Consider the following 26,229-nt stretch of genomic DNA (forward strand, 5'->3'; position numbering starts at 1 on the left):
GTTTGATTCCTGTCCTGTTTTATCAAATATAGCCCAAAACATTGGGCTATATTTGATAAAAGCAAAATACTGCAGATGCTGGGATTCTGAAATTTTTTAAAAAGTTGTATAAACTCAGCAGCTCTGGCAGCATCTGTGGAGAGAAACAGTTAACATTTCAAGTCCATATGACTCTTCAGAACTGAAGAGGGAGAAAAATGTAATTATATTGTTGGAGGCAGAATAGATCGTCAGGAATAGGTCAGAGCTACAGAGTGATTGACAAATAGGTCATGGACACAAGACAACGGGAGTCTTGAGGACTAAAGAAGTGCTAAGAGTGGCATAAAGGTAAGATGGCAGATTGAGCATTGACCTTCTCCTATTAACACAATGAAAGCAAAACTGAAAAACAAGTGATAGATGGCCCTGTGCACAGCCTAAAGTTGTTGAACTCGAAGTCCAGTGAACTGTAACTTGCCTAATTGGAAGATGAGATGTTTTTCCTCCAGTTTGCATTGTGTGTCACTGGAGCATTGCAGCAGGCCAAGGACGGGCATGTGGCTGTATTTGGAGATGAGCATGTATTCCCTGTCTATACACTGTTGTGTGGCCTCTGATGCCCAACTTTGACTGTCTCAACTCATCTGCTGGAACCCCCATTCTGCCCTTGTTCCCTCTCAGCTTGACTATACCAATGTACTCTTGGCTTGTTTTCCACAATCTATCTGCCATAAACTTGAGGTCATCCAAAACGTAACTGCCCATGTTTTAACTTGCACCAAGTTCCATTCCATTATCACCCGATACTCTGAACTATATTGGCTCCCAGACACGCAACATATTGATTTTAAAATTCTCATCCTTGTCTTTTTAACTCCCCCCAAACTGGCCTCACCTCTCTGTATCTTTAATCTCTACCAATACAACCGTACAATATCATTGCTTCTCTAATTTTGGCCTCTTGAGCATCCCCGATTTTAATTGCACCATCGTAGGTGGCTATGCTTTCAGTTGCCTAGGCTTAATTCCATCCCTACACCTCTCTACCTTACTTTCCTTCTTTAAGGTACTTCTTAAAACCACCAAACCTTTAGTCATCTGATCTAATATCGGCTTATGTAGCCTGGTATCATATTTTGCTTTGTATTGCTCCTGTGAAGTGCATTATTATGCACTATATAAATACAAGTTGTCATTGTTGAATTAGGTGTCGACATTGACCAAGTGTGTTTCTGTTGGATTCTGCTCTGATTTTATTTGAGTTGGATTAATTTTCCAACTCCTTTGCCTGCTTGCATTGCTACAGCCAACTAAGCATCTCAGTCAACTGGGATCATCAACCAGTGAGCAATAAATGGAGGGCTTCAACTTAAGATTACTGAAAGAATAAGGACAGAGGTGGGGGAAAAGGGTTGGTGAACCATCTGATATCCCAGTAGAAACAGTGGTGGAAGCATAATTCTGAAAACACATGGAATAAGTATTTGAAAAAGTTAAAAATCTACAGGGAAAGGACAAGATAATTAAATGAAGCAGATAGTTCTTTCGGAGTTGGTGCAGGCTAAATAGTGACTTTTATGCTAAGATTTTTAAGTTAATGTCATAACAAACATGTAAGAGAAAATAACTGCATTTCTTTCTGATCCAAGGTAAGAGGTAATCTGTGCAGAGAGCTACTACTGTCACTTGGTAGAATTCTACTGTAGCCACTACATTTATCATATACACATGATGGCACTTTTTCTTCTTCCTTTAAGACAACAAAATAATGAACAATCAAGATGCAATTGAAAAGGCTGTTAATAGGGGCCAGTGTCTGTACAAGATATCCAGTTATACCAGCTACCCAATGCATGATTTTTACAGGTAAATTTCATGGTTCTTGCGCAACTATTTTCTAACAAAAGTGGAAAACAGCTTATTTTTAACTTTTAATGTCATTTTTTTTCAATCACTAGGTGTCACACCTGCAACACAACAGATCGTAATGCAATCTGTGTAAACTGCATTAAGAAGTGCCATCAAGGACATGATGTGGAATTCATTAGACATGATAGGTCAGTACTGTATAGGAAACATTGTGGATAATTGGAGGTGTACACTAACCATAATTTTCCAACTGGGATTTCTGAAGTCTTCCCAGGTTACCCAACTTCTGTATCTGTTGCTCTATATATAACTAATAAATAAAAACTTCTGCCACAACAGTGCTGGTTTCCTTTAAGTAGCTGACATGTCGCTTCTGAGTTAGTACAGAGGGTTACCCACGTGATCAAAAGTCTCCTAATCTGCCAGCTAGCTGTTTCTTTTGGGAGAGAAAGTAAGATTACACCTGAACAGAAACAAGTGGTACAGCAGGATACCATTTCACTGTCCATCAGGCCATGTTCATACTCTGTGCTCCATAAAACTTTAAATTTTCCACGGCAATTCTAGTTTGTGTTATGGGGACAATTATCACCAGACTTCTGTTCTAAGATGAGAGATGGCTGCTTGAACCCTTATAAGGTGTTGCAGGAGAGAATTTTTCTTTCATCGAATAGAGGGATATGGTCCCTGGAAGAGTATGGGGTTTTAGTTCAGTCGGGCAGCATGGTCGGTGCAGGCTTGGAGGGCCAAAGAGCCTGTTCCTGTGCTGTAATGTTCTTTGTTCAAATTTACTGTTGTAATGTTTCAAAGAAAGTTAAATTATTCCAAGGCAGTTGCGGTATAACCATCAGAACAGGAATAGGCCACTCAGCCCCTTGAGCCTGTTCTGCCATTCAGTGTGATCATGGCCCAACTCCATATACCTCCTTTGGCCCATATCCCTTAATATCTTTGCTTAACAATATACTCAGATTTAAAATTAGCAACTAATTTAGCATCATTTGTGGAAATTCCAAATCTCTACCACCTTTTGTGTTTATGTGTGGGGAAATGTTTCCTAATCTTTCCTGAATGGACTGGCCCTAATTTTTAGACTACGCCCCTGGTTCTAGAATCTCCAACCAGTTATTATTACCCTGTCCTTTTCCATCAGTATCTTGAAGACTTCGATCAGAACACCCACAGACGTTTAAATTCTAGGGAAAACAGACCTGATTTATATAATCTCTCCTCATAATTAAACATCCTAAATCCAGGTGTCATTCTGAGAAACCTACATTGGACTCCCTCCAAGGCCAATATATTCTTTCTAAGGTGTGCCCAGATCTGCTCTCAGTACTCCAAAGTAGGGTCTAACCAGGGCTTTGTATAGCTCAGCATAACCTCTGTCCTTATTCCAGTCCTCTGGATAAAAGGCCAACATTCCATTAGCCACCTTGATTATTTTCTGCACCTGTTTGTGGCATTTTAAAGATCTATGCACCTGAACCCCCAGTGTTAGAATCATAGAAACCCTACAGTACAGAAAGAGGCCATTCGGCCCATCGAGTCTGCACCGACCACAATCCCACCCAGGCCCTACCCCCACATATTTACCCACTAATCCCTCTAACCTACGCATCTCAGGACACGAAGGGCAATTTTTAGCATGGCCAATCAACCTAACCCGCACATCTTTGGACTACCAAATAAATCATCTGGAAATTATCCTGATCCATTTTCCAATCCAAAATGTACAACCTCACACTTGCTTACATTGAAATCCATCTGCCAGTTTTGCCTATTCACCTCGTCTATCACTATCCCACCATCTGCACTGTCTTCACTGCTGCCTAACTTTGTGTCCTCAGCAAATTTGGAGATATGACTTTCTATGCCATTATCCAAGTTGTTAATGTGAATCATTGGGACACTGCTAGTCACATCCCACCAATTTGAATACCTACCCATTATCCTGACTTTGTTGCCTGTCACTCAACTAATTTTGATGTGGAGATGCTGGCGTTGAACTGGGGTAAACAGTAAGAAGTTTAACAACACCAGGTTAAAGTCCAACAGGCTTATTTGGTAGCTTGTGTGGCTTTTGCTACCAAATAAACCTGTTGGACTTCAACCTGGTGTTGTTGAACTTCTTACTCAACTAATTTCCCAGCCCTATCAGTAATTAACTCTCAATTCTGTGGACTTCTCCCTGAGTGAACAGTCTCTTATGTGGGACTTTATCAAATTAAGGTAAATAAATAAAACTAAGGTAATTAAGAAGGCAAATGGAATTTTGTCCTTCATTGCTAGAGGGATGGAGTTTAAAAACAGGGAGGTTAAGTTGCAGCTGTATAAGGTGGTGGTGAGGCCACACCTGGAGTACTATGTACAGTTTTGGGTCTCCTTACTTGAAGGATATACCGACACTGGAGGGGGTGCAGAGGAAATTCACTAGGCTGATTCTGGAGTTGAGTGTTGGTTTATGAGGAGAGAGTAGACTGGGGCTATACTCATTGGAATTTAGAAGAATGAGGGGGGATCTTATGGAAATACAACATTATGAAAGGAATAGATTAGATTCCATTGGCGGGTGAAACTAGGAATGAGGGAACATTGCCTCAAAATAAGGGGGAGCAGATTTAGGACAAAGTTGAGGAGGAACTTCTTCACCCAAAAGGTTGTGAATCTGTGGAATTCCCTGCCCAATGGGGCAGATAGATTTTTGAACAGTAAAGGAATTAAGGGTTATGGTGAGTAAGTGGAACCGAGTCCACAAAAAAGATCAGCCATGATCTTATTGAATGGGAGAGCAGGCTTGAGGGGCCAAGTGGCTTACTCCTAGTTCTTATGTTCTTAAATGCCTTCTGGAAGTCCATTTTTCAGTAATCCTACATTAATATCCAATGCACAAATTGTATTGCACCTTCTAGTCTCAAAACACATGCAAGCTTTAGAGGACAATAAATTTATGTATCTCCTGCCTCCATTGTGCCACTGGTATTAACTTCAGATACCTATCCTTACCCAACAGATCCATTGGTCTCTGGCTCAACAATCCCTGTGGCAAAGCCGTTGTTCATTTTTGTTTACACAAAGGGATTTCTCCTAACCCTTCTCTCTGACAGTTACTAATTCTAGTCGTACAAAATTATCTCTATTTACCTTTTTCATTTGTTTATGCTCCAGTGGAAATAGTTCCAACAGTTTCAGTAATTGATTTCCATCCCTTGGATCATGAAGTCATCTACTCTTGCTAGCCCTGGTACTGCAACTGAATAGTGTGTAAACAGATTACCCCCACACAGTGGCCCAGCATTCCTGCATCCTCCTCGAGGGAATCATGCATTATTAGCCATACTATTATCTCAGATTGCAGTGTTTGACACCCAAGCAAACTTTAGAAATTTGTTTCATGCTTCAGGACATACTGGTTACATTTTCTTCATTCACCAGCTTCCCTGTTGCTAAGTAATCAGTTATGGTATTTTCATCATTGAGAACAAAGTCACTTCTCTTTGTTTCAATCCATGATCAGCTGAAATTAGCTTCTTTGATAGTGAGTTGGGTTTAAAGATCAAACCATGTACACATCCACAGAACTGCAATTTGCCATTCATTTGGGTTGTAGTATCTGTAAGGCTGTTAGTTATACAAGTAATCAAATTTGAGCATACATATTCTTGGTCATAAAATACTTACTTTGTTTTCTCTTTCATTACAGATTTTTCTGTGACTGTGGTGCTGGAACACTTTCAAATCCTTGCACATTAGCAGGAGAACCCACACACGATACAGACACTTTGTATGACTCTGCACCACCAATAGAGTCCAATACGTTGCAACACAATTGAGTTTCAGTATATCCTGCCATTCTAATCAACAGTAACTCCATTTGTATAAAAAACTCTAGGGGAAAAATATAATTTGCCCAAATCTTCAGGAAGAATGTGTCAGAATTTGTACAGCTGTTGTGCATGCGTGGATGACACTAGAGCCTAAACTCTGGTGTTTTGACAGTGAAGGAAAGGAGTAATCTGCTAACTCAGGATCAAGAGAAGGCTGGGCATAAATAGCATTACAACAGACTAAGCAGCCAGCAGTGGACTATACAAGGGACAAAAGGCTGACACTGGTTTTGTACCCTAAATGCCAGCTTGTGAAGCTGTATTTTTCTTTGGACAAGTAGCATTGAAACAGGTGCTTGCAGGAGGACTGTTCTGCTGTTGGACACAGCATACAGCATCACAGCGGTGTTCTGCAGCACCTATGGACAATGGGTACTGATTGGGTTGGTGTATGTATGAAAATGTGATCTAGCACTTCTGCATTTTTGATTTTTAAAAAAAACATTTATTCAACTGAGACAACTGATTTTAATGCTTTTTCTCATGTAGCTTTTTTTTGTAATTTCAAGCAAAACCTTATTGTACTTGAATGTGTCCTGTTTTGTTAGCAGAACTAGAGACTTGCTGTAACTATACTCATGTCCCAGTATCTTAAATTCTTTCTATGAAAGAGAAACGATAACACTAATCAATTGTATCCCCACAACTATTGATTTCAATTATAGAACATGAATATGTTCTTTTTAAAGTTATTTCCAGAAGTCAACACAAGTGCTTTCATGAGACTGTACAGGGATTAAGGGAAAGTAAACATCTGAAGTGGTACCAGTATTTTACCCAGTTTTTAAAAAGTTACATGCCACCTCATTAAAACATATTGTTACAAAAGTAACTTCTGGACTTGCCATTTTAGTAATGCTTCTCCCTGTAATGAAGCAGCTAGTATATATGTACATATATACTCAGTCTCCCTTTAATAGCTTTTCATTAATGCGTATTGGTGACAGTGGGTAAAATCAACAGCTTGAAAGTGTATGCATGTACCATAACATCCTAGACTTAATATATTGTGGAGTATTCAATAACCATTATGTAGATGATAGGTAACAATAAAAAAGGGTTTAATTTCCTAGGAAGAGAGTCTTATCATTTTAAAATAAACTTTATTAGAACATAATTTCAAAAATCATGTCTGTGAATTAAATCATACACTTGATACTCTTCAGATTTCAGCAATCTTCTGCAGAACTGGCTGTAGAGTGAGGAAACTAATATTTGGGTCTTCAACCAAAAAGCACACCTCCCTGCAGAAGCAAAAAAAAATTGAACATCTGTAAAGAACTAGAATTTCAAAAGCAGTAACCACAGTAGATTACCATCCACCCCCATAGCCAGTGAGCAAAGAGATCATTCTGTTTCTCCAAGTGCCATTCAAGGTGGTTGAGAAGAACAACTCCATGTCTTCAGTTTTTGTCAGTGTTTACTTTTTCATGTTCTACTTTCCTTAAATGCCTTTTCAAAAAAAATTTCCAACTATTCTTCAGCATGTCCCACTGATTGTGTGGAATCAATTAACTTTTAAATAAACCTATATTTTGCCTCACTTTGAATTCCATCACATTCCACCCACAATGGAAAATAACTGGAACATTTGGACTACCACAGCTTGAGATGCATTAATAGGAAATAAAATCAAGCCTGGAAGTTGAGCTTTTCCTGGCTTACAGAAAATTAGAATCGATTCTTTGAGAAGCTTTGGTTTACCATTGTTCTACAGCTCAATGAAACACACTCCACTACATCATCAACTGGTGCTTCCTCAGCCAAATAATTTGCACATTCTTGCAATTATCTTAATTAGCAAACAATACATTAAAATTGTCTTATCTACTTACTTGAAAAGTCTGAAGGAAATGGTAGCCTTTTCAAATTCTTTAGCTTTCTCGTGACCTTTCTGAATAATTTCCTCAGGAATGTTTGCAAGTCTTGCAGCATTAAATCCATAACTCTTTGGACAGGCTCCTTTGATAAATTTATATAGAAATGTGATCGTTTCCTGACTTGGATCTTCACATTCATTCTCAACCATACAAGCCTACAAACAATTCAAAATACAAGATATTAAGATGTATATAAAATAATTCTAACCCAGCATCACTCACTGCAGGTTTGGAGGAAGTTTACTGTTTTAGTCTTTCTGAAGCTAGGCATATGTGTTGTTCATGCCTTCCACATTGTTTTTTTTCTAGCTATAATGCTAACCAGGTGCACACACAAGTATGAAATTACAAGTTATTTTAACCATACTGAATATTAAGCACTTACCATATGTCCTAAACTGACTGCAGAGGAGTGAGAGAAATCTTCCACAAGGGAATGGTAGTGTGTAGAAAACAGAGTGCGGCACTTGATATTTTCAGCAAGCTCTTGCACCACCGCACTCGCTATTGCTGTGCCGTCATATGTTGCTGTCCCACGGCCTGGAATAACAATTAAAATGCAATTCTGAGTGTTAAGCTTAATATTCATAGCTTTGCTTTACCTTAACTATCAACCTCGAGATCCATTTGGAACAAGTTGCCATTAGAGCAACAGGGCTTAGAATTTCATGTAGTGGAGATCACAAGTACATTATGGTACCTAATCACAATACTCATGTTTAGGACACCATATGAATTAGCAGGGGTAGGCCATTCACTGCCTTGAGTAAGCTGTGCCATTCAATAACATTGTGGTCTCAACTGCACATTCTGCTGACCTTTGACTCCCTTGTTGGTCAAGAATCTACCACTGCCTTAAATATTCAATGACCCTGTATCCATTACTCTCCAGAGAGTTCCAAAGACTCATGACCCGTACAATTTCTTGTCTTAAAATGGGAAACACTTTTAAACTTGTGTCCCTTAGTTCTAGTCTCTTCCACCCCATTTTTTCTAAACTCAAATGGATACAGGCCCAGCCATTCTTCATTTCGACAATGCCCCCCAAACCAGGTCTCTTATGTGAACCTTTTCTGAACTGCTAATGCATTTATACTCTTAAGACTACCAAAGCTGTACACAATGTGCAGTCTCACCAAAAAGTCTAGCTGCAACAAAACATGTTTATATTCCTAAAGAGAAAATGCTGGAAAATCTCAGCAGGTCTGGCAGCATCTGTAAGGAGAGAAAAAAGAGCTTTGACAAAGAGTCAGTCGGACTCAAAACAGCAGCTCATTTCTCACCTTACAGATGCTGCCAGACCTGCTGAGATTCACCAGCATTTTGTTTTGTTTCAGATTCCAGCATCCACAGTAATTTGCTTTTATCCAATGTTGATGTTCCATTCCCCTTGTATTATTAACATTCCATTTGCCTTCCTGATCCAGCTCCCTCTGCAATCTCTCAATTGAAATATGCTGTTTTTCTAGTCTTCTTGCCAAAGTGGGAATTTAGATTAGGTCAGGTGGGGCGGTTGGAGAAGCTGCTCAAATGCCAATTTCCAATGGTTACTAATGACCCCAATTGGAGAAAGTGTATCTCCTTGTTAGGATCAGTTCGGAGTATGCAATCGCTTTCTTCCCTCACCACCCGCCCCCCCAACAAAAAAAAACTTTGAGCCAGGCGTCAGTAACGTCTTTAAATAAAAACGGAAGCGGCCTTAAGAATTCTGCCTAAAAGTACAAACTGGAGCCGCAAAACAATTAAATTCACTTATAAAGTGAAAGAATGTTTTTTGTCTGTGTTTTTATAATACTTTGTAATCAATAAAATCATTTTAAATTGGTCATTAAAGTCAGCTTCAAACAGGACTTTTGCTTAAAGTTTTCACAACCAACTGTGCCCAGCCCCGATTCTCACGCCAGAAATTTCATTTTTCAGCTATATTAGAAACAATGCTGCAACCATAAAAACTCACCCTCAAATCCTAAGGACTTACCTAGAACCAGTGTGTAGATATATGACAAGAGTTTTATTTCAAGCTCAATGCTATTTTTCATTAAAATCATTTGAAACCATGAAACTCGATTATTAACCTTTGATTCCAGCAGGAAAATGGTATTGCCACAAATTTTTCTAGATTTTTAAATAAAAATTATGTAAATAAGAGCCGGCAATGAGGTGGTTTAAGAGTCGCAGGTTACCAAACCTCAGTCTAGGCTTGCAAGTGAATAATGGGCATTTAAGTCAAATGGATACAACAAAAACAATTCACATGGCCACAAATACTATCCCAATGAAATAACACTCAGTGCTGCATATCTCAGCAAAACCACCATCTAAAACTAAAATGGAAACATACAATACCAGGAAATGCAGCAACTAATTTCTACATTAAATAACTCGATCCCTTTTATATTCTATTCATTTTTGGGATATGGGCACCACTGGCTGGCCAGCATTTATTATCCCTCCCTCGTTGCCCTCAGGAAGGTGCTGGTGAGCTGCCGCCTTGAATCGCTGCAGTCCATGTACTATGGGTTGACCCACAATGCCGTTAGCGAGTGAATTCCAGGATTCTGACCCAGCGACTACGAAGGAATGGCGATATATTTCCAAGTCAAGATGGCTTGGAGGGGAATTTGCAATTGGTGGTGTTCCCATGTATCTGCTGCCCTTCTAGATGGAAGTGGTCGTGGGTTTGGAAGATGCTGTCTATAGAGTTGGGCTCCAGAGGGCAGCCAGTGATGTAGTGACATCGTCACAGGATTGGTAATTCAGCAACCTGGGTTCGAATCCCATAATGGTAGATCGTGAAATCTGAATTCAATAAAAATCTGGAGTTGAGCTTGGACAAATGTGCAACCGCTGAGCCAAGGACCCTTGTATCTAGATCTCTGCACATGTATTTATTTGCACTGCTCACCAATGGCCAAGGGTGCAGTATGTTAGCCAACAAGATTTCATTAAACAAATTAACCCAAGACTTGTGAGAAAGTATCAAAGTGACCAAACTACTTCTATAGACAGCTGGGTTTGGAATGGCACTAAATGTGTACAGGTGACCACAAAATAAAAATCTTGATAGTCAATGCATTCATTTATTTCCCTTTGTTATTTCCGCATTTCAAACAACCACGGTGTTTTTGAACAAACTTCACACTCTGCAGATGGTGACCTCAGCAACTTTTGGTGATGCCCTGGTGGTACTTTTGGGAGAAGTTACCTGCTTAATTTCTCTCCCTGCTGAGAAAACGCGCAGCACCGGGAGACAAGGAGAAATCTACATTTTAAATGCTCAGTGTTAACATTTTCCATTTGTTCTCAGGCAGCTCAGTGGGAAATTCTCCAGTCAAATTCCAACTGACTCGATGGGCCAAATGGCCTCTTTCTGCACTGGAGGGATTCTATGATTCTACACACAAAAAGCATACCAGCTCCCTAGGTATGCTGGAGCACCATCACAGATCCGTCGGTCACTACAATCACATACTTCAAATGCTGCGCTAGGTTTGAGTAGATTTAAACATTACCTAATTCATCCAAAAGCACCAGGGAGTGCGGCGTTGCATGTTGCAAGATGCTGGATGTCTCGCTGAGTTCCACAAAGAACGTGCTTTCACCTACAAGAATGAGATGCGTAATGTTACAGTATTTCAGATGCTACTTCACACAATCCACATTCCAACTGAAAAGCTTGCTACTTTAACCCCATTGCACTTGGTGACGACAGAATAAGTTGGAGTTTTGGTTAGCATTTTGCCAGCTAATGTATTGGCACTAAAGTTGGTTCATCAGCTTCCTCCCAGCAGCCAATTGTGCCAATAAGCTTCAAATGCAGCAGTTCTTGCCTAGTTTTTTTAGTACCAGTAACCCACTCTAGAAATCAAAACCAATCGATATGTATGGACACCATCATTCCATTTGGCCCTCGTGACTGCAGAATACCTATGATCTGCGTACAGATTTTATTATTGAATCCATTTGTGTCCTCGAGGAAGCTCAAGTGCAGATGTGTTGAGATTGCTGACAGTAGTTAGCAGCTCCAGATTGACCCTTGTATCTAGATTTCTGCACATGTATTCATTTGCACTGCTCACCAATGGCCGGGAAAGTCTTTTGCTCCAGTGCTACCAATTAACTAGCTTCAATATTGGATTGGGAAATTTGTCACCTGTACACTGAGATGCAAAGCAAGTGTGTTTTTTCTGGTTCTTGGCTTTATCTGAGATAAACTGGTTAAAATTCAAGCTAGAACTGCTCTCTGTGCATTTTGAAAATAATAAGTTGGTGAGGAACAGCAAGTATTTGATAGCAACTTGGGAAAACAATTTTTTTTAAAACACTTTTTAAAAAAGGAACAAAATTGATCTGAAAATCTCTTCATACCTGACATGATTCTATCAGATGCGCCCAGACGTGTGAAAACTCTGTCAACTGGGTTAAATTTGCAGCTCTCCGCTGGCACGTAGCACCCCAGTTGAGCCAGGATGACCAGAAGGCCAACCTAGTCCAGGAGGGATAGAGAGAGAGAGAGAGAGAGGAAGAAATCAGATTCCTGTTGTACAGACGGGAAAACATTACTTCACCCAACTCTACTTCCCAGAACATGCAACTCCTCGTGAACTGAGCTAGATCTGGGATCCATTCTTGTATTATTCTCAAATAACCGTTTCAAAACAAAAGGCCTGAAAAAAAAAAATTACTTTGGACTCAAAATTCAGCCAAAGCTTATACTTTCACCTCTGAATCAGAAGGCTATGGATTCTAGTCCCAAAATCTAGAGACTGGCACTTGTGACAGTGCTGCACTATCAGAGGGGTAGTCTTTAGAAGCATAGAATCCCTACAGTGCAGAAAGAGGCCATTCAGCCCATCAAGTCTACACCGACCACAATCCCTCCCAGCCCCATTCCAGTGAACCCAATGCATTTACCCTGCTAATCTGCCTGACACTAAGTGGCAATTTAGCATGGTCAATGTACCTAACCTGCACGTCTTTCGGACTGTGGGAGGAAACCGGATGAAACCCACACAGGCACAGGGAGGGCGTGCAAACCACACAGACAGTGACCCGAGGCCAGAATTGAACCTGGGTCCCTGGCACTGAGAGACAGCAGTGCTAATCACTGTGCCGCCCTAAACTTAAACTAAAGCCCCATCTGCACACGACAGTATTTCAGAGATTAGGAGCTTTCCCTCATGGCTGGCCAATCTTTCAACTTACTGCAGAACACATTATCTGGTCATTGTCACATTGTTGTTTGTAGAAGCTTGCTGTGCACAAATTGGCTCATTAATTTCCTACAAATGCAAGTACTTTGCATCGAAAGTGTACAGGACTGTGGTAGATAACAGCGCCTCTCCCACCTGTCTCATGAGTGTGGATTTGCCACCCATATTCGGGCCCGTCACAAGCAGACAGGAAGCCTGGTTGCTGCAGTGACCATCTTCCAAATCTTCAGCATCCTGGCAGCCGATGAAAACGTCATTGGGGATAAAATCCCCAAAGAAGGTTTTTAAGACACACGGGTGGCGTGAGTTTCGAAGCTCCAGGAACGGTTGGGTGTCCTCATCGACAAGCGTTACAACAGGTCTAGTCATTGGTCCCTCTCCACTCTGACTGTAGTGTGTTAAACTCAGCAAGACATCTGCAAGAGTAAAACCATTCAGATCAAAACTCTCTCAAAGGCACATCCTGGAAAACTGTGTAAAAGTACCTGCCAGTGCACTGAAATTCAGAGCATCCCAAACGTTAAATCATTGCAGAGACTGTATTTGACCCCCAAGTGTTGCTGGTGGCAGAGGTTTGAACCATTGGTCTGAGGAGGGCCACACAAGGAGAATCAGCTGAAGTACCAATAAACACAGCTCCCGGTGTTACCAGTGCCTGGGATCAAACCTGTCTGTTTGGATCAGAACAGTCGCAAACAGCGAATCATCTGCCACACAGAGTAACTCATGTCTCCTAAGCCAAGGTCTACTGCTCTCCCCACAACCCACACCACACAGTGGTTGACAGGGTCCTCAACGGTGTCTGACCTACCACCCACACCTCTGCCCTCATTCCTTCCTCTCCTTTCCACAACTACGATTGGGGCACCCCATTGTTCTCACTTCATCCCACCAGCCGCCACATTCAAAATATCATCCTCCGCCATTTCCGCCACCCCCCAGCATTCCATATGGATCATTCCCTCCAGAATACCCTGGTCCACTCTTCCATCGCCCACCGCATCTCATGTTCTCCCCAAGTCACCTACCCACGCATCGGCAGAAGGTGCAACACCTGACCCTTTACCTCCTCCCTGTCCAAGGCCCCAGACACTCATGAAGCAGTGATTCACTTGCACCCCCTTCAATTTGGTCCATTGTATTCACTGCTCTCAATGTGGTCTCCTCTACGTTAGGGAGATTAAACACAGACTGGGTGGCCACCTTTGTGGAACACCTTCGCTCTGACCACAAACATGACCTTCCTGTCACTTGCCATTCCAACTCAGCATCTTTCTCTCATCCCCACCTCGGTCCTCGGCCTGCTGCAATGCTCCAGTGAAGCCCAACGCAAGCTGAAAGAACAACATCTCATCTTCCATGCCCAAACACTTCACTCAACCTCAGACCACGAACTCTGCTCCATTTCTACTTTCTTAACCCTGGCCCACAGGGCCATATGTCACTTGTTCTTCAGCTTTGCTTCAGAGTGCTGACCCTCGTTCAGCTATTCACACAATCTACTACCTTACTTTTACACCAACATCAGCCTCTTTAGTCTTTAACACTCCCATTAACAGTCCCTTTACCTTCTGTCCATCACATTGTCAAATCTCACCCAGCTCTGACCTATCCCTATTTTGCGCCACCTCATCTTAAACAGTATAAAATTCACCACCACATTTCTCCCCCTCTTTCGCTGTGAAGAATCATACGGACTCAAAATGTATAATTTTTCTCTCTCCACAGATGCTGTCAGACCTGCTGAGTTTTTCCAGCATTTCTGTCCTCAATTCATGTTCCAAGCTGAGGTTAGAAACTCGGGGGGCAACTGGATGTGACTGAGGCTCAGGCATAACACCCAATGGGGGCCTGTGAGATTGGAAGGCAGTTTCTAGGTACCTGGCTTTGACCCAGAGTGCAGGGGGTCTGATTACAAAGCTTGCAGACGATAGAAAAATTGTCCTGTGTATTTAATATTGAATGAGAACTCTGTACACACTACAGGGAGGTATCAGTGGACTAGTCAGGAGGGCAGAACATGAGCAAATGGAGTTCAGTCTGGAGAAAGTGTGAGGTAATGCTTTGGGGAAGGCCAACGTGGCAAGGGAAAAGCACAGAGGGACTCGCAGTGCCTGTCCACAGATTGCTGAAGAAAGCTGGACAGGTAGTTGTGATCAAGAGGAGAAAGGGGATATTCGCCTTTAATAGCCAAGGCATAGAAATGCAACCTCTGGGAGTTTATGCTGAAACTGTATTACACTGTTCAGGCCACAGCTGGAATATTGCGTGCTGTTCTGGTCACTACACTATAGTAAAAACGTGATTTGCACTAGAAAAGGGTAAAAAAATTAACAAGGATTTTGCCTGGAAAAGCAAGAAGCTACAAAGGGTTGTGAATAAAGCCCAGTCCATCACGCAAACCAATCTCCCATCCACTGACTCTGTCTACACTTCCCGCTGCCACGGCAAAGCAGCCAGCAAAATCCCCACGCACCCTCCCGGACATACTCTCTTCCACCGGGACAAAGATACAAAAGTCTGAGGACACGCGTACCAACCAACTCAACAGCTTCTTCCTTGCTGTCAGACTTTTGAATGGACCTACCTCGCATTAAGTTGATCTTTCTCTACACCTCTAGCTATGACTGTAACACTGCATTCTGCACTCTCTCCTTTCCTTCTCTATGTACGGTATGCTTTATACTTTTCACTGTATACTAACACGTTACAATAATAAATCAAATCAAAACTGGAGAATTTTAATTACGAGGACCGAATGGATGGGTTAGGGTTGTTTTCTTTGAATTAGGTCCCCCCCTGCTCTAGATAGAGCAGATAGGGAGGCCCCATCCCACTTGGTCGAAGGGTCTATAACCAGGGAGGAGGCTACATAGATTCAGGGTAGGAGAGTTAGAGGGGATCCAAGAGGAAACTATTTCATCCGGAGGGTAATGGAGACCGAGAACTCAAAGAAAATTACAGCACAGGAACAGGCCCTTCGGCCCTCCAAGCCTGCACCGACCATGCTGCCAGTCTGAACTAAAACCCCCTACTCTTCCGGGGACCATATCCCTCTATTCCCATCCTATTCATGTATTTGTCAAGACACCCCTTAAAAGTCACAAAAAAAACTCACTGCCCGAAAGTGTGGCAGAGGCAAAAACCCTTAACATATTAAAAATTGCCATAATCTACAAGGCTACAGACCAAGAGCTGGATGGCTACTTGTGGATTAGCATGGAAACCATGGACCAAACGGTCTCCAGCCCTGTTGCAAATTTCTGTCATTTTATAATCGGTTACAAATATAGTCAATTAGCTGCCCTTTCAGAGAGAGACAGAGAGAGTCAGAGAACAAGTGGATGGGATACACAGCAGAGGGAGAGGAGTCGAGTCACTGACCAAGCACAAAAGTTAAAGTTTATTTATTAGTGTCACAAGTAGGCTTACATTAACACTGCAATGATGTTACTGCGAAAATCCCCTAGTCGCCACACTCCGGCACCTGTTCAGGTACACTGAGGGAGAATTTAGCATGGCCAATGCACCTAACCAACACGTCTTTCGAAATGTGGGAGGAAACTAGAGGAAACCCACACAGACACGGGGAGAAGGTGCAGACTCCGCACAGACAGTGACCCAAGCCAGGAATCGAACCCGAGTCCCTGGCGCTGAGGCAGCAGTGCTAACCACTGCCACCCTCTACCATGCTGCCCCCAGTGGATGTAAATAGTGGATTTCATGACAATATTTGAGCATTGATTAATAGAGGCACAATGTATAACTACGTGAAAGTTACAAAAAGTGCTGTTCAGAGCTCAGTTAGTCGAATCACATTAAACATTGTATGAAAGGACTGACTGAGGGAGGTACCTGCCCATGTGCCAGAGTTAAGGATTGAAGCAAAGATCAGGACCCACTTTGAGAGTCAGCGCTGCTTTCTGCTGACATCAGACAACCCATCCAATTGAAATTTTAATTTGATGGTTTTCAGGGCGTCAGTTGAAGAACTGTTGCTTGTGGCTGAGTGAGGGGGAAATCGATACTGAAATGTGGTGAGATGGGAGGGAGGGGATGTGGTAGAGGAATCGGTTAACTAGACCAATTTGACAACAAACATTTCTCGGGTCTCTGTTAGTTTAAATCAGTTGATGTATTTTGTGGAACAGAAGCAGGTGAATGATCAGGAATTTGTTACTGATGAGATTCTGGGACAGAGAGAGGGAGCGAGCGGGGTTTGGGGGGGGGGGGGGAGCACCAGTTGGTGGGGTCAGTTCTCCGCTCCCTGGCCTGAGTGCTGTCTTTCCATTGCTCTGCTCCCTCACCAGGCAGAGTGGGATTCATTAAAATGAAGGCTTACACAACATGACGTTTAACAGAAAGCCGTTCCAACATTAAACACAGCCGATGGGACAACAGCCTCAAAAGCAAGTCCAACATGGTCACTGTGAAAGCAGCTATTTAAGCAGCACAGAAATCACTACAATGCAGGAGGCCGTTCTGCCCATTCACTCTGTTCTCTCTCTCTCTGAAAGAAGGTCCTACCCAGTCCCACTTTCCTGCCTCATTCCTCTAACCCCGCACATTCTTTCAGGAAACAGCAGGGATGTGCTGCCACTTTGGAAAGGACCATCACCCTCTCAGGAAGTTTGATTCAGACTCCTCCAATCCTCCGGCTGAAATGCTCTTTTCTTCTCGCATCATTTTTACCCCTTTTGCCAAATATTTTGAATAGTTCTTTATTACTCTGGAGTGGGAACAGTTTCTCCCCATTTCCCCTGTCCTTTGCCATCAGGATCTTCCTATCAAGTGTCCTCCCATCCTTCTATCCTCCAAGGAAAGCAGACCCAACTCCTCTCCCATCTATACTCATAGCTGCAGTTGTTTATCCTGGAATCATCCTTGTGAATCTCCTCTGAACCCTCTCCAATGTCTTCACAACCTTTCACAAGTAAAGTGGCCAGAAGTGGACGCAGTGCAGAGATGGGAGGGTTGGCAGGAATACGGTTACACTGGAACCTGCCTGTGAAGGAGGACAGCAGCCGCTCCTCTTCCAGTATCAATATTAATAATATCCAAGATGGTGCTGGAGTGAGGCGACTTCTTGCGAGCTGTCTCCAGCATACCCTCTAATCCTATCTTTTACTCTCGGTCTATGCTTTTAAAACTGTACTCTAACTCTTATCTTTAGTTATTAGTGTCACAAGTAGGCTTACATTAACACTGCAATGAAGATACTGTGAAAATCCCCTAGTCGCCACACTCAGGCACCTGTTCGGGTACACTGAGGGAGAATTTAGCATGGCCAATGCACCCTAACCAGCACGTCTTTTGCACCGGAGGAGGAAACCGGAGCACCTGGAAGAAACCCACACAGACACAGGGAGAACATGTGAACTCCACACAGACAGTGACCCAAGCCGGGAATTGAACCCGGTTCCCTGGCGCTGAGGTGACAGTGCCAACCACAGTACCAATATGCCTCTCTTCTTTGCTGCCATGACTTTTGAATGGACCTACCATATATTAAATTGATCTTTCCTTGCACCCTAGCTATGACTGTAACACTATATTCTGCATCCTCTCCTTTCCTTCTCCCCTATGAACGGTATGCTTTGTCTGTATAGCGCACAAGAAACAATACTTTTCACTCTATCCCAATACACGTGACAATAATAAATCCAATCAAAGAGAGTTCTGTTTAAGGATAACAGTCACACTCAGTGCAGCGTCAGGCACCAGATTAGGGAACATAGTGCCTTCGCTGCAGGAAGTGGGAATTCTGCACTTACTGCAGAGTGAGCTGGGGGTAGAACATTCCCTTGCAATGCATCACTTTTCCCAACCGTTCAAAGAAATGACCACAACCTCCCCACCTTCAACCCAAGAATGAGCTTGGAACAGCCAGTACTGGGGAGGGAGGCAGCACTCCACTTACCAAGGACGGCGATGCAGTCCACCGCCGCCTGCCAGCTCTTGTAGTTCTTGTCAAAGTTGTAGAAAAGCCGCCTCATGCAGTCCTGAAGAGCCGCATCTCGTCTCTCTTCAGCGTTGTTCATCGTGTCCAACAGCCTCTCAATCGCTTTTGTCCAGTAACGTTTGTAACCCTTTTTGGTCGATTTCAGTTCGTATTCCTCTGGCACATGGCGGTCGGCGATATTTTCTGGAACCTCCAGCTGGTAGCGGTTTCTGGCGGAGCCCCAGTAGACCACGCTCCGGCAGCCCAGCCTCTTGCGCTGAGCTTCCAGGTACTCTTGGAGGCTGCGCTCCGTCTCCTTGATGTCGGCCAGCGCCTGGTCGTAGTCTGGGTCAAAGCCTGCTTTAGGAGTAATGACCCCAGTGTTTTTGGCCTTCTGGTGGTCAAAGGCCTTATCCCATCTCTTCAACTCTGCAGACAGATCTGGAAAGAGGCCGCCCGAGGTGCTGCCCTTCAAACTGAGCACCTGTCTTAGTAACCGGGACTTGAAGCCGTCGACTGAAGGCTCAATAACCTGGAGGACCTCCTGGAAGGCTTTGAAACCTTCCAGCGCGGAGAGGAAGTCGGTGATTTTCTTTTTGCTGTAGGTGGTCTCCTCGTACAGCACAGCCCGGCTGTCAGGGTGGTCTTTACTTTTCAGAGGCGATCCGATGCTGTGGATGCGGCTCAGCAGCCGCTCCAGATCCGGAACCTTCTTCAGCAGCTCCACCACCTCGGTGACCTTGTCAGGCACGGCCATCAGGTCCTCAATGCCGTTCAGCCGGTCCTCAATGGCCAGGGGGTTACAGAGGGGGGCGCACAGCCACTGCTTCAGTAAGCGTTTGCCAAAGTAGGTGCAGCAGTTATCCAGCTGCTCAAGCAGTGTGCCCTCGGTGGTGCCAGTGGTGCCATTTCGCAGGATCTCCAAATTGGTCAGGGTGATGGCATCCAGCACCAGGCGCTGGCGACTGCGGGCAAAGCCGCCACCGGAAGCCTTCACTCCCTCAACGTCAACATCCACAGGGACGTACTCTTCAAAGTTGGCCATGGACAAGAGCTCTTGGTCAACAAGGCATCTCTTCAGGTAGAAGATACAGGCCCCAAGAGCTGACAGGGCGAGTTCATGGCCCTCGCCTGGGGTGAGCCCCAGTGAATCCGCCTCAGATACCATTCGCTGCAGTACCGGAGGCAGGGGCACATCCAGGTTGCCGTCCTTTGCTTCGGCAAAGTAGCCCTCCTCAGCGAGAACCTTTAGTGTTTTGGACGCATCCCAGAACTGGGAGGCTGACTGCAGCCCCTCCTGCATGGCAGAGACAAGGCAGCCTTTCAGAATCTTCCGGGTCTCTCCGGACGGGTTGCCTCTCTCGAACAGCACCTGCACCGGTGGATAATGAGCCACCAGAGTCCGGAAACGGGAGCAATGCCGGTCATCCGCAAACTGGCCCACATGAAACTTGCCGACGGACGTGTCGACGAAGCAGACTCCATAGGAGTGACACTGGCCTGGAGAATCAGCGTCCGCCTTCTCCCTCACACACAGGAGATACTTGTTGCAGCTTTCCAAATGGCTGCCGTCCAAGACGCTGTACGTCTGCGTCCCCTTGGTGATTATCCGACAGACCTCGCGTCGGACAACCCGGTCAAACTTTGTGGGGTGAGGCAGGGACTTGCAGCGCGCCTCCATCATCTCGGGGGTCTCGGTCTGCTCCACCCGCGCCACCTTGTACCCCTTCCGAACCAGCACGTCGGAGAATCGGCCAAAAGCAATCTCGGGGAAACCAGAGTGGGCCCAGCAGCCTCTCATAAACGATAGCCCCAGCTCGTTGACACCGGTGACTGCATCCATGTGGTAAAGCTCGTAGAACTTGCCGACTTTGTAGAAAATCACCGTGTCGAGCATCTGGACTTTCAGCTCCCACCACCTGCGCATGCCCGGGGTACACTTGTACAGAAACTCATCGGGCACGTAGAGTGTGGAACAGTCGTAGTCAGGGTCACCCTCCTTTCGTCTCTTGGCATCTTTCCTCTTGCCAGCCTTCAGCCACTCCAGCTTCTCGTGGTCCCACGTTGCTACAGGTGAAGAGCTGCCCGAGGTTCCTCCATTGGACTGACACTCGAATGCCTCTGGCGCAGAGAAGGCAGACAGCTTGGACTTGGTGCTCGAGGACATTGCCGCCGTCGCTGCTTTCTTCTGGGTTTCCGAGGGGGAACAGGACGTGCCTTTCGCTTTGGCCGGGCCAACAGTCGCTCCGCGCTTGCGTTTGAACGGTGTCTTCACTGGACTGTCAGGGTCGGTCTCGGTATCAGGCTCGCTGATATCTTTCTCGTCGACGCCACTGCTGCATTCGTCACTGCTCGCCTCCTGCTGGTCGGGTTTGAACTCGTCCTCGGAGCTTTCGACGTCACTATCCGACTGCACCACAATCCGCCTCCTTTTGGCCTTGGCACTGGCTGCACGCGTCGCCCTCGACGCTCCCTTCTTCACTCTCTCATCCTCGCTGTTGTTTTCTTTATCTTCCTCGCTCACTGTCGATTGGTCGCCCACCTGGAAAGGAACACCTTTGGTTTACTCAAGTCTCACATTTTCCCTTCACAACAGAGCAGCGAGACTGGTCACTGCAATGAGCTGGCAAGATTCACCCCCTCCCAGCCAAAACTGTCACCCAAAACCAACCCGAGGGGATTTTCACAGGACCTTCATCGCAGTGTGAATGCGAGCCTACTTGTGACTAAATAAACAAACTTTAAAAACCCTGACTGATGGGATAGAAGCTAACAGTTGGGAAGAAGAGCCTGAAGGGAACAAGTATGGATCTTAGTCATCCAGACAGACCAGAATTCTCCATAATCTGGCAGTCCCGAAAGCAGAGGGGTGAAAGAGGCAGTTCACACAGAAACGTTTAACCCTGACCACAGGGGAGGGAGATGGGGAACTGGAAATGAACCGCCCTGATTGAGTCAGGGCTAATGCAACGTTGAATAAGTGAACATTACAAATTGCGGATGCTGAAACAGGCTAGTGAGTCTGCAACATATGATATGAGGTGGTACAGGAGTGGGGTAAGAGATGTTCCACCCCTAGGCACCGTCACCCTGCAGAACACAACACTCAAACCAGCTGAAGCAATCAGAAATCTGTCGCATTAACTGCAGTGGAAGGCGAGGGGAGTGTTTAAAGGTACATTAGATATTCCCAAGTACCCCCCCCAATTCTACTCCAGCTCCACAGTTAATCAGGTCTGAAAACTTCAGCATCCATGATTGACTGTCATATTTCTGGAGAGGGGAAGCAATACTCTGGGTGAGGACATGAACAAGCAGACAGGAATCCTGATGCATTAACCCCCTCGGGTTTTGGGGTCTGGCTCCCTTTCATACATGTCTGGGAATGCTACTAGTTTGTATGGCGGGGGAGCTGGAGTTCGAAGATACTTCGACTGAAACTATTACCTCCATTTCCTCCTCCTCCTCATCTTCTTCCTCAGACTCGGAAGGTTCACAGCACACTGCCAATTCCAAACGCGCCTCTCTCGATTTCGGAATGGCCTTGTTGGCTAGCTCCATTGCCCTACGGATTTCAGGCTTCCCGCTGAAATACACACCACCTCTCTGGGCTTCTTTACACTCCGAACCTACAAAAACAAGATGGTCAACTGCTTACGGCAATTTGCATTTATCCTCGTGCTTTTAGCAACATCTGCCATAGTCACAGTTCTTTACGAAGGAAGGAGTGGAGAATGTCAGAGTCAAGCATTAAGCAGGAAGAGACGTAGCCAGGAACATGGGGAAGAAAGTCCATTGTGTGGGACAGTTTGTAATGTGAAAAGAGAGACAGTGCACAGTAAATCAGAGTTAGAAAAGCAGAGTGTTCAGGCTGGTATACAGTGGGGGGTGGGGACCAGGTAGCAGCAATAACAAGGCCATGAATGATGTGATGACCCATATACTTTTGGGAGGGAAAAAAAACTATATTTATGCCAGTTCCGTAGGAGCAGAGCTTCTCTTAAAGAGAAGTCATGAAAAGCAGTTGCTCCCAGTAACTGATCACGTGACCAAGCTGCCTGGGAGATAAACAGTAGGAAAAAAAGGGTCACCAAGAAGTTAACTGCAGTTCTGTGCCCAAACAGTTTGGGTTTAGATTAACAGAAGCTGCTAGAGAGGGTATTTCTTTCATTTATCATTGTCACTTGTATTCGGATAGTGAAGAGTAGTGTTTCTTGCACATTATACCAACAAAGCACACTGTTCAGAGTACATGTGGGAGAAAGAAAGGAGAAGGTGCAGGATATAGTGTTGCCGTTACAGATAAGGTGAAGAGAAAGATCAGCTTAATATAAGGTAGGTCCATTCAAAAGTCTAAAGGCAGCAGGGAAGAAGCTGTTTGAGTCGGTTGGTGAGATTCAGTTGAAATTGTGATTGTGCTGGCTATATAGGTTTAAAAACTCGTTAACCGAATAGTAAGTGCACAAAAGGCCCAGCCACGTTGCTGCTGCACTCAGTTAGATAAGTTACTAGTTATTTTCTCTTTAGAGTAACCTGGTCGATCACACTTAGGTATGGCAAACTTCAAGACAAGTTAAATCTGTTACAACAACTTGAAATTAATATGCTGACACCCCCTTACCGTTGTACGACTTGATGTACTTAGCATTTACCCAGCCTCGTGTCGGAGGATCATCAAAGAACTGGACATGCATACGAAGTGACTTCCCTTTCCCCCTGAGGTACTCATCAGTGGCAGGGTGGTTATAAACCAGACTGGGCCACCAGGGATATCCTTCCAGTTTGGCCCACACTAGATCTCCCGGAGTAAAGTCACAAGCCGGACTGCAGGAAAACATAACATGAGACACATTAGCAACATTCAAGAGGCATCTGGATAGGCTCAGAGGTTTACAGCATGGAAACAGGTCCTTGAGCCCAACTTGTCCATGCCGCCCCTCTTTTTTTAAAAACCACTAAGGTAGTCCCAATTGCCCGCGTTTGGCTGATATCCCTTTATACCCATGCAACTGTCTAAATGCTTTTTAAAAGACAAAATTGTACACGCCTCTACTTTCATCTCTGGCAGCTCACTCCAGACACTCACCACACTGAGAAAAAATTGCCCCTCTAGACCCTTTTGTACCTCTCCCCTTAAACCTAGTTTTAGACTCCCCTACCTTTGAGAAAAGATGTTGACTATCCAGCAGATCTAGAGTTAAAGGGGTACGTGAATAGCGAAGGAATAAAGTGATACGGATTGAGTAAGGGCAGAAGGTTTTTTTTAGTTAAGTCAGGACATCGTGATCGGCACAGGCTTGGAGGGCTGAAGGGCCTGTTCCTGTGCTATACTTGTCTTTGTTCTTTGAGACAATTGTACTTTTCTTTGAGACAGTTCTCGCAGCTTTTCAATTTTTTTGTTGCAGAGCACTTTCCCTTCATCAATGTTTTTGCCTTGCAGACTGGCTATGGCTCTTTGCCAACCAGCTCATGACCACCTGAAGTTACAGCTTCTGTAAAGAATAGTATTTCTCTCAACATCGGGCACAAGTGGACAAGAGAAAAACAGCTTCAGAGTCGAAATTCAGACCACATTGCAAACCGCTCAAGCTTTGCGAAGAGGGGCAAGAAGTAATTTCGCCACCTTTTCCGAAAGGGGTTTTTAGCTGCTCCTCCCAAAAACATCGTCCCAGCAAAATTAAAACACCCCCACAGCCAAAGGGAGGGGGTCGCCCCAATTATTATTCTACTGGTTGCTGGACAGGGGTAGCAACAAAGTGAGGGGGGGGCAGGGGGAGGAGTTTCTGGGGGGGGGGGGGGGGAGGGCCTGTGAGGGGGGTTTCTGGGGGAGGGCCTGTGGGGGGGGGGGGGGTTTCTGGGGGAGGGCCAGTCCAGGGGGGTTCTCAGGGCAGGGGGGGGGGGGTGAGGTTTCTGGGGGCAGGGCTGGCGGAGGACAGGGAGTTTCCTGGGGGGAAGGGCCGGTCAGGGTTCGGGGGGGGGGGGGGAAGGAGGGTTTGTGTGTGTGGGGGGGGGGGGTTGGTTTCTGGAGGGGGAGGGCCGGTGGGAGGGGGGGGGGGGAAGAGGGGGGTTTCTGGGGGGGGGGGCATGGCCAGTGGGGGTGGGGTGTTCTGGGGGGTGGGTTTGCTGGGGGGGGGGAAAGAGGGCCAGTAGGTGGGGGGGGGGGGGGGGGGGGGAGGGCCAGTAGGTTGGGGGGGGGGGGGGGGAGGGCCAGTGGGTGGGGGGGGGGGGTTCTGGGGCGGGGGGAGGGTCGGTGGGTGGTTTCTGGGACGAGGGTCAGTGGGGGGGGGGGGGCTTCTGGGGGGGTGTGATTGTTTTGACGGGGATATTTTGGGGTGAATCCGCTCCCCCCGCCCCCCTCAGCACTCGCTCTCCCTCCGGGCTCTCACCTCAGCGCGGGGCTCCCCCCGGCCTTGCCCGCCTTCCTCTCCCCGCCGCTGGCCAGGGGGCTGCGGGCGGCCGCTCGGGGCCTCTTGGGCGGCCGGGCCCCGCTGCCGTTCTCCCGGGGGGAAGCCTTGGTGGGCGGCGTATCGGCCTCGGCCTTGCCCCGGGAAGCGCTGAGCGGCGGGGACTTGGGGAAGAAGCTGAGGAGGGTTCTCTGCCGGGACATCCCGCCGCTGCCGCCGTCACTCCCGCCTTTGGCGCCGGCGGGAAATGGGGCGGTGACCGGAAACAATCCCCGCCACTCCCTCAGCCAATAGCCGCTCAGCTCCCCCTTTCCCGCCAGATCCTGGCCCCGCCCCCAGCCCGCTCCACCAATCACCAGCAAGATCACCCAGCCTCATGTTAAAGAACAACCTGATTGGCTGCAGCCATTGTCCTGGCGAACAGGTTAAAGAATGGAACAGGACTGTACATATTCTATATGCTGCATATATTCTGTGTATTAAATATGTTGTGTATGTTCTATATGCTATATATATTCTCTATGTTGTAAATGTTCTCTGTTGTATATATTCCATAGGCTTTATATGTTCTGAATACTGTGTATATCCTTTATGCCGTATACTATATGTATGATATATATCTGTGGGGAAGGTTAACACAGTGAGAAGTCCCACAACACCAGGTTAAAGTCCAACAGGTTTATTTGGTAGCAAAAGCCACTAGCTTTCGGAGCGCTGCTCCTTCGTCAGGTGAGTGGGAGTTCTGTTCACAGACAGGGCATATAAAGACACAAACTCAATTTACAAAGTTCCGCACACATGAGGCCGGCCCCAACCAGGATCCTGGTTTCATGTCACACCATCACACCATGTCACATTAACAAGGTCAATGCAGTTGGCTAGCTGGCTAGTGTCTGGTTCAGAATAACACCAACAGCGCAGGTTCAACTATCCTTGCTGAGGTAGAACCTGCCTCCCCATTCCAGGGTGACCAACTCTCGCAGAGAAAACTAAGGGACAGCCTGTATTGGGCATCCATACGGGGGTCCAAGGATGGGTAGGTGTTGTGTCAAG

General features: G+C 45.5%; 2 protein-coding genes across 3 annotated transcripts in view; one reads left to right on the forward strand and one right to left on the reverse strand.

Moving 5' to 3' along the window:
• fbxo11b (F-box protein 11b) overlaps window positions 1-7,281 on the forward strand; it is a 118,239-nt gene extending 110,958 nt beyond the window's left edge. Inside the window, 3 exon segments of the mRNA XM_078230654.1 lie at window positions 1,740-1,848; window positions 1,941-2,039; window positions 5,555-7,281. Of these exon segments, the coding sequence (XP_078086780.1) occupies window positions 1,740-1,848; window positions 1,941-2,039; window positions 5,555-5,684 (338 nt within the window). The 3' untranslated portion in view covers window positions 5,685-7,281.
• On the reverse strand, window positions 6,189-25,410 carry msh6 (mutS homolog 6 (E. coli)). 2 transcript variants are annotated; one of them, XM_078229661.1, is made up of 10 exons: window positions 25,159-25,410; window positions 23,394-23,596; window positions 22,220-22,401; window positions 18,752-21,314; window positions 12,967-13,247; window positions 11,987-12,104; window positions 11,131-11,220; window positions 8,004-8,158; window positions 7,574-7,773; window positions 6,189-6,982 (listed from the first exon to the last, which is right to left on the reverse strand). In XM_078229661.1, exons 1-10 carry the CDS (start codon window positions 25,377-25,379, stop codon window positions 6,901-6,903), a joined length of 4,095 nt encoding a protein of 1,364 aa, XP_078085787.1. In that variant the 5' UTR covers window positions 25,380-25,410; the 3' UTR covers window positions 6,189-6,900. The 2 variants fall into 2 exon arrangements, with proteins under 2 accessions (XP_078085787.1, XP_078085788.1); XM_078229662.1 differs by having other exon boundaries at window positions 6,870-6,978; window positions 7,570-7,773.
• Between the last annotated feature and the right edge of the window lie 819 nt (window positions 25,411-26,229).

The sequence above is a fragment of the Mustelus asterias genome, chromosome 15 (assembly GCF_964213995.1).
Source record: "Mustelus asterias chromosome 15, sMusAst1.hap1.1, whole genome shotgun sequence".
NCBI lineage: Eukaryota > Metazoa > Chordata > Chondrichthyes > Carcharhiniformes > Triakidae > Mustelus > Mustelus asterias.